This window comes from Achroia grisella, unplaced genomic scaffold (genome assembly GCF_030625045.1).
Source record: "Achroia grisella isolate CSIRO2021 unplaced genomic scaffold, CSIRO_AGI_Agris_v1 utg869, whole genome shotgun sequence".
Lineage (NCBI taxonomy): Eukaryota > Metazoa > Arthropoda > Insecta > Lepidoptera > Pyralidae > Achroia > Achroia grisella.
Genome location: NW_026713049.1, coordinates 2,667,346 through 2,679,838, shown reverse-complemented (window position 1 = coordinate 2,679,838; position 12,493 = coordinate 2,667,346). Strand labels below are relative to the sequence as shown.

The window sequence follows — 12,493 nt, the reverse complement described above, 5'->3', positions numbered from 1 at the left end:
TATATTCAATCATATACAAAAACATAAATACAACAATTCATTTATGCCTATATATATTATAATCGATAAATTAGTAATCGTATAGTTGTACAAAAATCAACCATATGTTAAATGTAAACAGAAATAATCTAAATGCGATATAACCAGCCAAGTTTAAAATTTATCAATTTCACCCTTATTGAGTGATAATTATAATTAATTATAACTATATATATTTTAATATAATTCGTAAATAGAGATTATCTAACGAGTGAATGAATGAAATGAATGAAAAACACTTTATTGTTCCTCTCACAGAAAGAGTAATTACATAAATTAATATGTACATTAAATATGAAAATAATAACAAAATAATTATAATATAGAGGTAACAATGGGCGGCGTTATCGCTAAATAGCGATTACTTCCGACGAGATATATTAATATCTTGTTAGATAATCTCTATTTCATCATTCAAATCAATAGAAGGCAAATCGCGCATTCATTAATTTTGTGTAATTTCACTACATTATCTTTTTGCCATCTACATTGTTTACTCCTGTATTGTATTGTGAAATACATACAAATTATTTATGCCAAATAATAACAAAAAATATAATGGAGGTGGGTACTTTTCACTTAGGGGTAGAAAAAATAGATAACAATCTATTCTCCGACCTACTGAGTTTACATATACAATATTATCAAAATCTATTAAGTCCTCGGTAAGTATGGCAACTATTGGCAACTAACACTAACACGAGAATTTTATAATACATATACATATATATTTATATGTATTATATAATATACAATTTAACATATTCTCATGACTATTATCCCAGATGTCAGTCATATTTTGTCGTGACAATACTTGACTTGCTCTCAGTTTATACAACTCATAAAGTTAGGAATCTTATCACGTTTTATTTATTTCTAATGAGTTACCGACATTTCGGCGATTTAGATTTTCAATGTTTTAGATGGTTTCTTTAGTAGCAACAAACAAAGACGTGTGAAAGTAGATGAACATGACACTTTCTATTCAATTATATTTCCCATGTACCCTTCAGTTGACCCGTGATCTTAGTGGTTGACACATGTCAAAATATTAGAAATTCAATAAAAATAAATAAAACGTGGATACCGTATATTGTATATTATCTATATGTATAAATAATGACCTCGTCAACTTTAAAAAAGTATATTGATCTCATTCTGTTGCGTATATATGAAACCAACCAGGGGCGGGAGTCTACCTCAGTCTCTCGAATAAATTTGTTTTGTTATCGCCGTTTCCTTCACCCCAGTGGCAGTAATTTCTGACTGACCCACAATTTTTTTTTTTAACATTTTAATTGTCCTATATTTTAGATCTATACGGCAGTAACCTCCATTGCGACTGGATCACATCTGTGTTGTTTTCTAATGATGACAACTTGCTGACATCTGCGAAATGAACAAAATATCTTTATATTATATATACAAAACTATCTGACCAGGCAAGCATTGTTTTGCCATATAAATTAATATCACAATTGAAAAATAGGGGTTTATATAGAAGGGTGATAACTTAGGATGTATTTTAATACCGAATCATAAAAGAACGTATTATGAAGAAAGATTAATAACTACGTATGTTTGTCACCTAATTCCTTTTAATGGCTGGACCGATTTGGATAAAATTTTGTGTGTATATTTCAAAGGATTCTGTGATGATTCTTTTCCGGGCAGGATTACGTCTGTGAGACCGTTAATATGTTCATATTTTATTTTCTAACAGTTTAGATTAAAATTTTAATTGGATTGAAAAAAAAAACGCATCAAGTGGGCTACCTGGTCGTAAATGGCAATCACCGTCTTTACATATGACTACTCATTACTCAACTTATTCTGCTTTGTTTTTAGATAAAGGAAAGCCTATGTCCGTCCTTGTTATGGAATATATCTTCAAGTCAAGTTTCATTAGGATTCCTTTTATTTTTATAAATAAAAATAATGTTGATATTATATGAAGCACTAAGGTAACATCGTTTTATCTTTTATACTTACTACTTAAATACCTACTGTAATAAAATTTCTAGATTACAAGGGCTATTGTAATCTCGAAATATTGCTAACGACTCCGCTTCGGTCCGCAATATATTATTATTATTATCTTATCATATAGTTCTGACTTGTTAGTCGGCAGCTTGCTGCGTTAAATTAGACTTCAGTGACTACAACGCCATCTAGTTTCTGAATGAGATAACGACTACAATATACAGTAGAATCCGTTTATTATGATTCCGCCTACATTAACCAACCGTTTATTATGACGTAATTACACTACGGAGTTTGGTTTTCATATAAATTCTTTATAAAAAAAGGATATAATGATTTTCCTTACAGTGACATGTCGCTTATTATGACCCATTTTTAATAAATTATGACCAGTTATTATGAGCGGCATGATTCTTTAATAATAAAATGTCACAAAGTACCATTAACAACTGTTTCAAACATGCAGGATTCATTGAAAGCCACGACGGTGTAACTATTCAAATATTAAAACACGAATTTGATGAAGCAGATGATGTCCCTTTATCTTTGTGGTCAGTAAACGTAAATTCAGATTCTCTAGCAGCACCGGAAATGTAGGAAAATTATGTTGATATCGATAGCGCTCTCCTCACATTCGAAGAACCCACCAATGAAAATATCGTACAGAACATTAATTCTAAGGAACAACTCGAAAGTGATGGGGAAGAGGAAGTCGAGGAAGAACTATTACCTACCGCAGAGGAGGCATTAAAATCTCCAGAATTATTATCTCGATTTGTTCATAGCAATATTGAAAATGATATTTTGACCAAAGCGATGTCTTTTATACACAATAGTAATAGATCTGGTTTTACAATAAAATGAAAAAACAAATGCAAAAATTACAGATTACATGTTATATGATGTCATGTTAATGTAAATACACTTGTATGTATAATAATCTACTGATTACCTGCAATTGTTATTATCATTTAATATATATGTATACACATGTAGTTACTACGTCTCTCCATCAAAATACTTAAGTACATACATATTTATATAAAAAACACAAAACGCTTTGTACGACGTCCGCTTAGTATGACGCGTTTGTCGATTCACTTCGATGTCATTACAAACGGATTCAACTGTATTTTTAATTAATACGATTGGTACCTATAAATTAAGTAAATATGTAAATATCTAATATTAATACTATATTTAAGAAATCAAATTTATGTTTTTGAAGTTTCTTTTACAAGACATAATAGTGGCACATGCTTTGACTATAACCGCCCTACCTACTTATTGTCTTTAAACAGATCCACGACATTGTGTCATACTTAGTAATTAGTATTTTAACAGATTTAATTTTATATGTAATTGGTTTTTGCTACTATTGTTTATTATTATGTGTATTATTTTATACTTTAATCTTAATAATATTATAAACACGAAAGTTTGTAAGTATGGATGTTTGCTACTCTTTCACGCAAAAACTATTGAACGGATTTTGATGACACTTTACTTTATGCATCAGAATAACACATAGCCTATATTTTATATTAAAATTTAATGCGGGTGAAACCGCGGTCACGGCTAGTAGTATGTATGATATTTAAATGTAGAGTGTATTAAATTAGGGACCGTATTTTGAACATTGATTGTAGAATAAAAAGCATATCCGATGGATTTAAAATTAGTGTTCTTGTTGCTAAGTAACATAACTGATACATTACTAAGTAACACAAGTCTTACGAAGGACTCTGATGAAATCAAGAGTAAATTATATTTTTTGCTGTATATCCACTGAATATCTCCATATCCGTCCTGTAACACATTATTATCATTATCAAGAGCAATGATGAGTTAAATCGTTTATGAAAAGACGAGTTAACTCGTCATAGGTTACTAAAGTTTTTTTGTACACCACTCTAATGCTGTTGGCCGCAGCAGCTTCGCCGGACGATAGGGGGCAAGTGCAGATGGCACTCCAAACTCACGGAAGGACTTATGGAGCGGCTGAAGGTCAACTCCCGCCTGAAAGATTAGACTTTAGTTTGAGGGCACAGCTAGAGGTTAGAATTCCGATTCAGGTCGTCGTAATTTCGATCTCCGTTTGAATTGGACGGAGGATCGATTGGAGGGGCGACCGGGGGCAGCGGAGCGCCTGGTTGATTGAGCGGTATGGTTTGGTTGAGGTCGTCGTCTTCGCCGGCGAGGACGGTGACACACGACACCGTCCTCGCCGGCGAAGACACCGTGATAGGGATGAAACGGGTGGACCTGTAGAGATATTAACTGCCGCTATGGGGTCATGAGATCAATAATAACGTGCCTCGGGCGACGTTGTCGCGCATGTCGGATATGTGGTTACTAAAGTGTTAATATGCTAAAAACTATACCTTTATTCTGTATGAAGTCTTGTATCAAATGCATGAATGCCCTGACAGGTACCGCCATATTGATATATGGGTAGCAGGCGCCGGTATGAGTCTTCGCATTGCTTACAACCACTGCTAGCACTTCTATTGTTGACTCGGATGACACGCGAAATATTGGACCTCCGCTAAGGACATAATATACAATTTAATAATGTTTTTTTATTTACTGATTCTTTATTGCACTTATAAAAATGTACAATTTGGTGATCTTAATGCCATATGGCCTTCATTCAGCAGTGCACGTCTTCCGGGCCGAAATAATGGTGATGAATGCCATATGGCATTCTCTACCAGCTAATCATTAGGTAAGAACAGAAAGCGGCTGATGGGTCGTGGTGAGAAAGGACAAACCTATAATTTTACTTAACGTATAAATATATAGTACTTACATAAAAATAAATATATACCTACTATACAGTAAATAATAATAAGAATATATATATAATAATATAATTTTTGTATATATTCATACAACAACACACAATTAAAAACCTAAATAATTAGCTGATTACAGCGACGTCATTGTGGTCTTTTTCAAGATAAAATATAGCCTTTGTTCTTCCAATATAACATTTCTTTAAGATCAGTTAGCGGTGAATATGTAACAAATATACTCCTATTCTTATTTACTACGATGGGTTAACTAAGCTGACCTCACGTCTCATCTTATTATCCTCGACTTGTGCCCCGGCGGCGCATACCGTTAGCGCAGGCGGGCGCACCATTCCATTATCATCCATAAGATAATGTACGTTTTCTCAGATCCCCCACTCATTCCACTTCCTTCTATTCTAAATCCTTTTTTATCCATGTCGTCAGGTTAAAGAAGGTTAACTCACTCCCTTGCCACTTTCAAAGTCTCTGTCAAATTCCATTTTGTTTCCTTCAAGTTCATTTTGTTTGCTTTGTTCCATTCTTTTGTTCATTCGTTCTGACGTTTCTCACTATTAAATATATGTATGTTTATATCAGTTTGTATCAGTTTATGTAATTATTTTCATTATTTTCTCTATCTGGTGCAATAAAGAGTATAAATAAAATCTAGACACGCGGCAGCGTGTCAAGCCGAGTTTCAAGTAAACTGGCTTGCAGCACCGTGTGTATATTTACACGAACCATTTGGAGCCACTTTTGACCCCCTCATAACTCAAAAACTCTTTCACACAAACCTGTCAAATTTGGTTCATATATTGAGACTTGCGAGATAAATATGTGTTCCAAATTTCATAAACATATCTCAAACGGTTATTTAGATATTAATGTCCAAAAATCGTCATTTTTATCACTGATCAACTATAGATCAAAATTATAACCCACTTCCAGATGACCTAGGAAGTTCAAATTTGGTATGCAGATAGGTAATTAGGTGAATATAAAGGAAAAAATCTGAAACTGGTAAATTGTTATCATTTTACTACAATTTTTCACTTTAATTGATTATATTTCAACTTATACTGGACGAATACTAAAATTCTATGAAAACGTCGATAGGCACCAATTGACATTGATCCATGGCGAAAAATATCATCTTGTACTGGACCGAAAGTAATATTGTATGAAAACGTCGATCATTACCAATTTACGTTGACCCCTTCACATCAGTGTCGATAACTAGCAAACTTCAAATATTGCATTGAGCGGTAAACACTAGTTGCTATAATTTAGATTCTGTCTAAAATATACTCGTACTTATAACTAGGAGTATAGTCGAATTTCGTATTTATTATGGTATTAACTGAGATTTGGTATTAATTATTGTTTCAATATTTAGCGCACATCGATAGTGTAAAATCATTATTTTTATAAATAATTATTAAATAATAGGCATTTCGGTATAGGGCGCCGCGGCGGCGCGGTGTGGGAGCGGTGCGATAAAACTCAATGTTTTGTTTCTGGATATCTAACCTATAAGGTTGCGATTTATGCTACGAAATTTATAGCTTTCTTAAATTATACTTATATATTTGTGATTATATTATTATTACATTATTTTAGTAAATACGTATGGTATAGACAATAGTTTAAACCAAAAATTAATAACAATTTTAGTATAGTTATAAGTAGGAATGTACAGTTAACTCGAGAATGAGAACTTATTGGTAACAAATTGTTTTCTTGAGAATTCAATAGATAACAGTCAATTTGTTACATAATCGTCTTTACGAACTATAACGTGTCAATACGAAGTTTCAGATATTAAATAATGTATATGTTGATAGAGAACAATTCCGTATTTGCTTAACATATGCTATTACTATCCACAAATCACAAGGCCTTAGTTTTGGCAGTCCTCTTCTCAACATAGCCTCCTCTATATTTAATAAAGAGCAGGTTTACGTTGGACTCTCCAGAGTTAAAACCTTAGATGGAGTACGTCTTAACAATTTAGATCCAAGTCACGAGAGCTCTATTGTAGAGTACAACCATCTGTGGACGTTATACCGCCCCGATTTGCCCAAAAATTCCTGATACTGAATTGGCATTGCACTTGAACATTTAAAAGTTACAAGAAAATATAGAAAATAACACAAAAAAAAGACAATTATACCCCGTAAATATACGAAAATACAGTAATTTATCAAAAATAATTTGGTATTAATTTAGTTATAAATAAGTACCTCGTATAATTTATGTACAAAAAGTAATGATATCCCATCAAAAACATAAATGTGAAATGATAGCCGAGTTTAATATTATGATATATGGCTTGATTGTTGACTTCTACGACAAAAGAGATGAGATCTAAATGGGTGCCAAGTTCAATGGTCTGTCCTGAAATGTATTTATAACAATATAAAATATCATTTCTTCTTATAACTTAGGATAATATACTGTAGCCTAAGGTCTAACTTGGCTAGTTTTCATATACGAAATATACTGTAGCCTTCGCAAGTTCTAAACATGTTACTTGTCGGTTCCTATTTTAATATTAATAGTAACTAGCAATCGAAAGTAATAATTGGTATATGAGAACTGGCCAAGTTAGACCTTAGGCTACAGTATATTATCGTAAGTTATAAGAAGAAATGATATTTTATATTGTTATAAATACATTTCAGGACAGACCATTGAACTTGGCACCCATTTAGATCTCATCTCTTTTGTCGTAGAAGTCAACAATCAAGCCATATATCATAATATTAAACTCGGCTATCATTTCACATTTATGTTTTTGATGGGATAAATATTACACCTCTTCGAATGGTGCGGAGGCAATTTGCTCACTGGTGAAGTGATGTAGCAATTAGGTTTAGGGTACAGTGGGACTGGCATGTGTTTTAATTTGTACATAAGTCTCTAAATATCAAAGAATTAAACATATATATACCTGAAGCCTGACTGCACGCAGCATGACGTCTGGAGCATGGATGGTGAGACGTTGTTGACGTGGCCGGCGGTCACCGTCGGACGCAGGTGTTCCAAGTGCTGCTCATTGAAGTAAGGGTATCCTGCAGCTATCACCGGCTCACCTAATACAAAGGTCAATAAAAGTTATGATATAAGCTATGTAAGAGTGGAGCCTTTTGGCACAGGCATCTCTATGCTTAAAAGGAGTCTTCAACAGCAGTGTACGTACTAAAAATTGAGGTACTATTAATAAAGAATTTTGAATTTTTAATAAAGCATAGAATGGAATAGAAAAGCCGCAAAGTGTTAAGTTCGCCAAATCTACTATAATTGCACTGAAATTAAAATAAATACGTAATGACGGTCTCGGCGGTGTAAATATCTGTATTCATGAGTATGGTATGATTGTTTGTATCGGTGTATTTATATTAGTTGTCTAGTACCCATATCACAAGCTCTGCTACTGTGCTACTGTGGGACTGGATGGCGCTGTGTTAAATGTCCATGGTTATTTATTCAAATAACTAACTCAGAATTCAATTTATGAAAATACACGAATGTACTTTTTTAATTAATAGAAAAAAAAGCACCACCAGACCACGCTACACGAATGAGTAACGATTTAGATTTTTTTTTAATATATGATAATGGAATGGTGCAGGCAGGTGCGCTAATACGCGAGCAGGACCGGTATCGGTGTAAGCTACCAGTGGAGGATGGTAAGATGAGCATGGGGTGAGATCAGTTATCCCATCGTTACAAATGCACAAGCAATGTATCTAGATTGCCAAGGGGAGCCGCGTGGAGGCCAACATGAGGTCAGTTAGCCCATTGTGACAAATTCGCCACCAATTTATAACGACGGTTTCCAGAGGGAACCGCATGAAAGTCAACTTGTCATGGTACATTGCTAGCGATGAGGTCAACAGTCTATATTACTAACAATCATCTCTACTTTAGGGATTGTTAAACGGACAGGTGGCTGTTACCTTTTTCAGCAGCCTCGCGTGCGAAGGTAGCGGGTTGAAGGTGCGTCCAGTATTCAGGGTTGGAATAGAGCAGCGCCAGGTCATAAGCGCGATCCGTTCTCGTTTTGTAGCGCACGATTGCAGCGTTACGTGTTCCCGCGCAGTACAGAGATACTTTGTTCGATGCATACTAGACACACAACAGAATTAAATGAAATTATTACAATTGAAACAGAAATAATCAAATGAATTTCCCCTACCCCGTCCAATTGAAACATTCCATCAAAGTTACGACGGCCTGAGCCGAAGTTCGAACCCCAAGGCAGGAGTAGGCCTTCAGCCGATCCATAAGTTCTTCCTTGGGTTTGGAGTGCCATCTGCACTCGTCCCCTATCGTCTAGTGAAGCTGTAAAGACCAGCTGCGGCCAATAGTATCAGAGTATTAAAAAAAACAAATCAAATCAGAAATAATTTATTTTTGTAAAACATTTTAGCCAAATATTAATACAAAGAAGTACTATACAGGGTAAAAGAAAAAAGGCAGATATTGAAAACAATAGAAAATAGACGAGGAAAAATGTTAGGACACTTGATACGGCACGATGATTTCATGAAAATTATTATTGAGGGGAAAATAGAAGAAAAGAGGGGGAGGGGAAGACCAAGGAATAGCTACATCAAACAAATTGAGGACAAAATGGGAGTCGTGTCGTATCAAGAATTAAAGAGCATGATGAAAGATCGCGGAAAGTGGCAAGAGCTCCACCGACAAGAGCGTAGCTCTTAAATTATGAATGAATGAATGAATTAATACAAAAACCTTGAACGTCAAGTTTTTTGTATTAACATTTTTCCCTACCGTAATCTTTACTCAAATAAACTCACTATAAGGAATTTTTTATTCTGTTATTCATCAGGAACGGAAAAAAGGAATTATTAAATGTTGTTCAGTATAACATTTTAATTTTTTTTATATTAATACAAACTGAATTAAATTAGAAGTAGACTTTGTAATAAGTCGTCTGCGTGGAGACACTAAGGTAAGTATCCTTATATCAGTCGTCACATTGCTCGCTCTATAAGGTGTTTCGGTTAATAATACAGATTATATGCATAACTACTTTTTTATGGATGATGATGGAATGATGCGTACCTACGCTGGCAGGGCATCAGTGGAGGATGATAAAATGAGTATGAATTCAGGTCAGTTAGCCCATCTTAGAAAATGACAATTTACCAGGATGGTTTCCAGGATAACAACAATAAATCATCAGCCAAAAACATCCATCCACATATACAAATTGCGTTTATAATATTAATCAGATTAAAAAGTAGAGTTTCCTAATAGTAGTTACGTTATTGACGACGTGTGCGCAGGTAAGAAAGAATCCTCCGCCCAGGTACAGACTGGCGCCCCAAGCTATACCGCAGCGCACCAGCGCCACCGACGTGTCCACTTGACCTGTCCAATGAACACAATATATTAGACAGGGGGGTTCCCTACCCCCTTATTATTAGTAATGGGGAGTAATGAACCAACTACCAGCAATGTACCATCTGAGGTTCACCTCCAGGCCATTCCAGGAAACCGTTGTGATAAATTCCTGATGAATCGTGACAAACGATGGCCTAACTGACCTGACCTCATGCTCATCTTATAATCCTCCAAACACTATAAAAAATTAAAAAATAAATTTATCCATAAAATAAAGTGTCAGGGATGGGCAATCCTTATCACTTAGGGGTATGAAAAGTAGATAGAAGCCGATTCTCAGGCCTACTATTGAATAAATCGGTTAAGCAGTTTCGGAGGAGGATGGTAACTAAAATTATGACACGAGAATTATATATATATATATAAGATGAACACTGTGTAACCAAATCATCGCATGAGCGATACCACTCATGCGTTGCCATTCTAGAAGACTAAGAAGTAATGCCTCTTATCCCGTAATTTCATCCTTGACTTGATTTATGAATGCCTCAAAAAACTTATTTAAAATCTGTTGTAGACATTATTTCTTCCTCTTGCATCAACTATGAGAGTGATAAATGTCTACTGTGTGTACCATAGTCCAATTATTTATGGATCTCTTCTACAGGAGTCAGGCTACAGTAATCTTTTAGTTACCATAGCCTATGGACTATGGATATTATCAGATGGTAAATACCATCAGATAGGCTGTATAGGCTGCTGCTTGTTTGCCACCATCGTAGCATAAAAAAACCACTTACATGTTTCTCTATCTCACCTAATATTTGTGTGTGGGGGTGCGTAGGTTGCGACCGGGGCACGCTGGGAGGTGCTACTCTCAGTTTCGCAGAGAGCACTGAGCCTAGGGGTGCCACCAAGGTTAGACCCACCCATTCTCCGCGCCACCATGACACACTGCATACAACGGTGCCTATCAACTCCTTTCTAAAACAGAAGAGATTTGTTTTCTCCTTAAAATTAAAGGCAAAGGGAACTACGCCCATACAGCCATGTCTGTGTGTTTTTGATGTTCTTAATTTATTTTATATAAAGCATAAAGCTATCTTGCTTTTTAGCACAGTCACATTAAAAATTTTAATTGTCAGTCATTTTTATTTTTAATAATAAATAAATATGTTTTTTCGTCATAGTCTTTATGACGAAAAAAGTTCTTATATCATATTGAAATTTTGAACGTTCCAATTTTTTATTATGGCATAGCACAAAGTGCATTCGCCTAAGGCAAGTCTGGGAAATTGCACGACGGATTAAGCAGGAATGGAATTTTATCAGATCAGATAAATTAGGGCTGATAATATGATACTATCCTAATTAAATCTGATCTAATAAAATTCAGATAAACAAACTCAAAAGGTAAGATAGAACATTTGTGGTCTTTATTCATCAATTCTTCGCCGTCATTCTTTATTTAGGAAAACACTGTTGTCATTTATTCTATTTTTGGAATAGTTGTAATCTTTCAACTAGTAAGTTGGATAACATAAAGGCTGTGTTAATTTGCACATATAATAACAATAAGAATTTTTAAATTTTAATTCTTGTTTGAAGGAATTTTTACCTACTTCATTTATGCAGATTTTGTAGTCAATAGTCTATGGTTAGGTTAGGTTAGGTAAATATTTATTCTAATACACAGTCTATAGCTCAATGGCATTAAAAACATATAACAATGCGCAAAAAAAATCCTGGATGAATATGACATTTTTAATAAATTATTATTTGTACATTTCGACCCTGTCGACTCTTCGACTGTCGACTCGACACTTCTCCTGCCACGCTATATTGGACTGGAAGAGATCTCTTTTAGAGATAAGTGTTCCGTTGTACCTTATTTCTAATGAACATACCTAAATAATGTATTAAGTGTTATAAAGAATATATAATAAAAAACTAATAGTATACTAGCCACTTACGTAGGTCCTTCGTTAAAAACAGGCCCGCCTTCAGAACCCAAGGCTGTTGCAGCGTCGGTGAGTAGAAGTGATGGCTTCTTACCTACCACGCCGCAGACGGAACCTCTTGTCACACCATTGAGAAATACCTGCAATGCATTTTTTGTAAATAAATATATGACGGCCCTTATGGTCTAGCGGTTTAGTGATGGAGATATACAGTGGTATATATCCACAAATCATCATATATAGAAATATTTATATAATCTTGTTTCCATGACAGTTGCACGTTACACATATCTGTTACTTAACAACAGGAACACTAATTTTATATGTGCTGAAATA

General features: G+C 34.5%; 1 protein-coding gene across 1 annotated transcript in view; it reads right to left on the bottom strand.

The window, feature by feature from the left end:
• Positions 1 to 1,309: 1,309 nt before the first annotated feature.
• Positions 1,310 to 12,493, bottom strand: part of LOC131852949 (peroxisomal leader peptide-processing protease-like) — a 29,108-nt gene continuing 17,924 nt past the window's right edge. The window contains exons 5-11 of the mRNA XM_059203705.1: positions 12,170 to 12,297; positions 11,014 to 11,180; positions 10,117 to 10,223; positions 8,783 to 8,951; positions 7,774 to 7,915; positions 4,407 to 4,570; positions 1,310 to 1,428 (exon numbers count right to left, since the gene is read on the bottom strand). Of these exons, the coding sequence (XP_059059688.1) occupies positions 1,343 to 1,428; positions 4,407 to 4,570; positions 7,774 to 7,915; positions 8,783 to 8,951; positions 10,117 to 10,223; positions 11,014 to 11,180; positions 12,170 to 12,297 (963 nt within the window). The 3' untranslated portion in view covers positions 1,310 to 1,342. The remainder of the gene's footprint in view (positions 1,429 to 4,406; positions 4,571 to 7,773; positions 7,916 to 8,782; positions 8,952 to 10,116; positions 10,224 to 11,013; positions 11,181 to 12,169; positions 12,298 to 12,493) is intronic.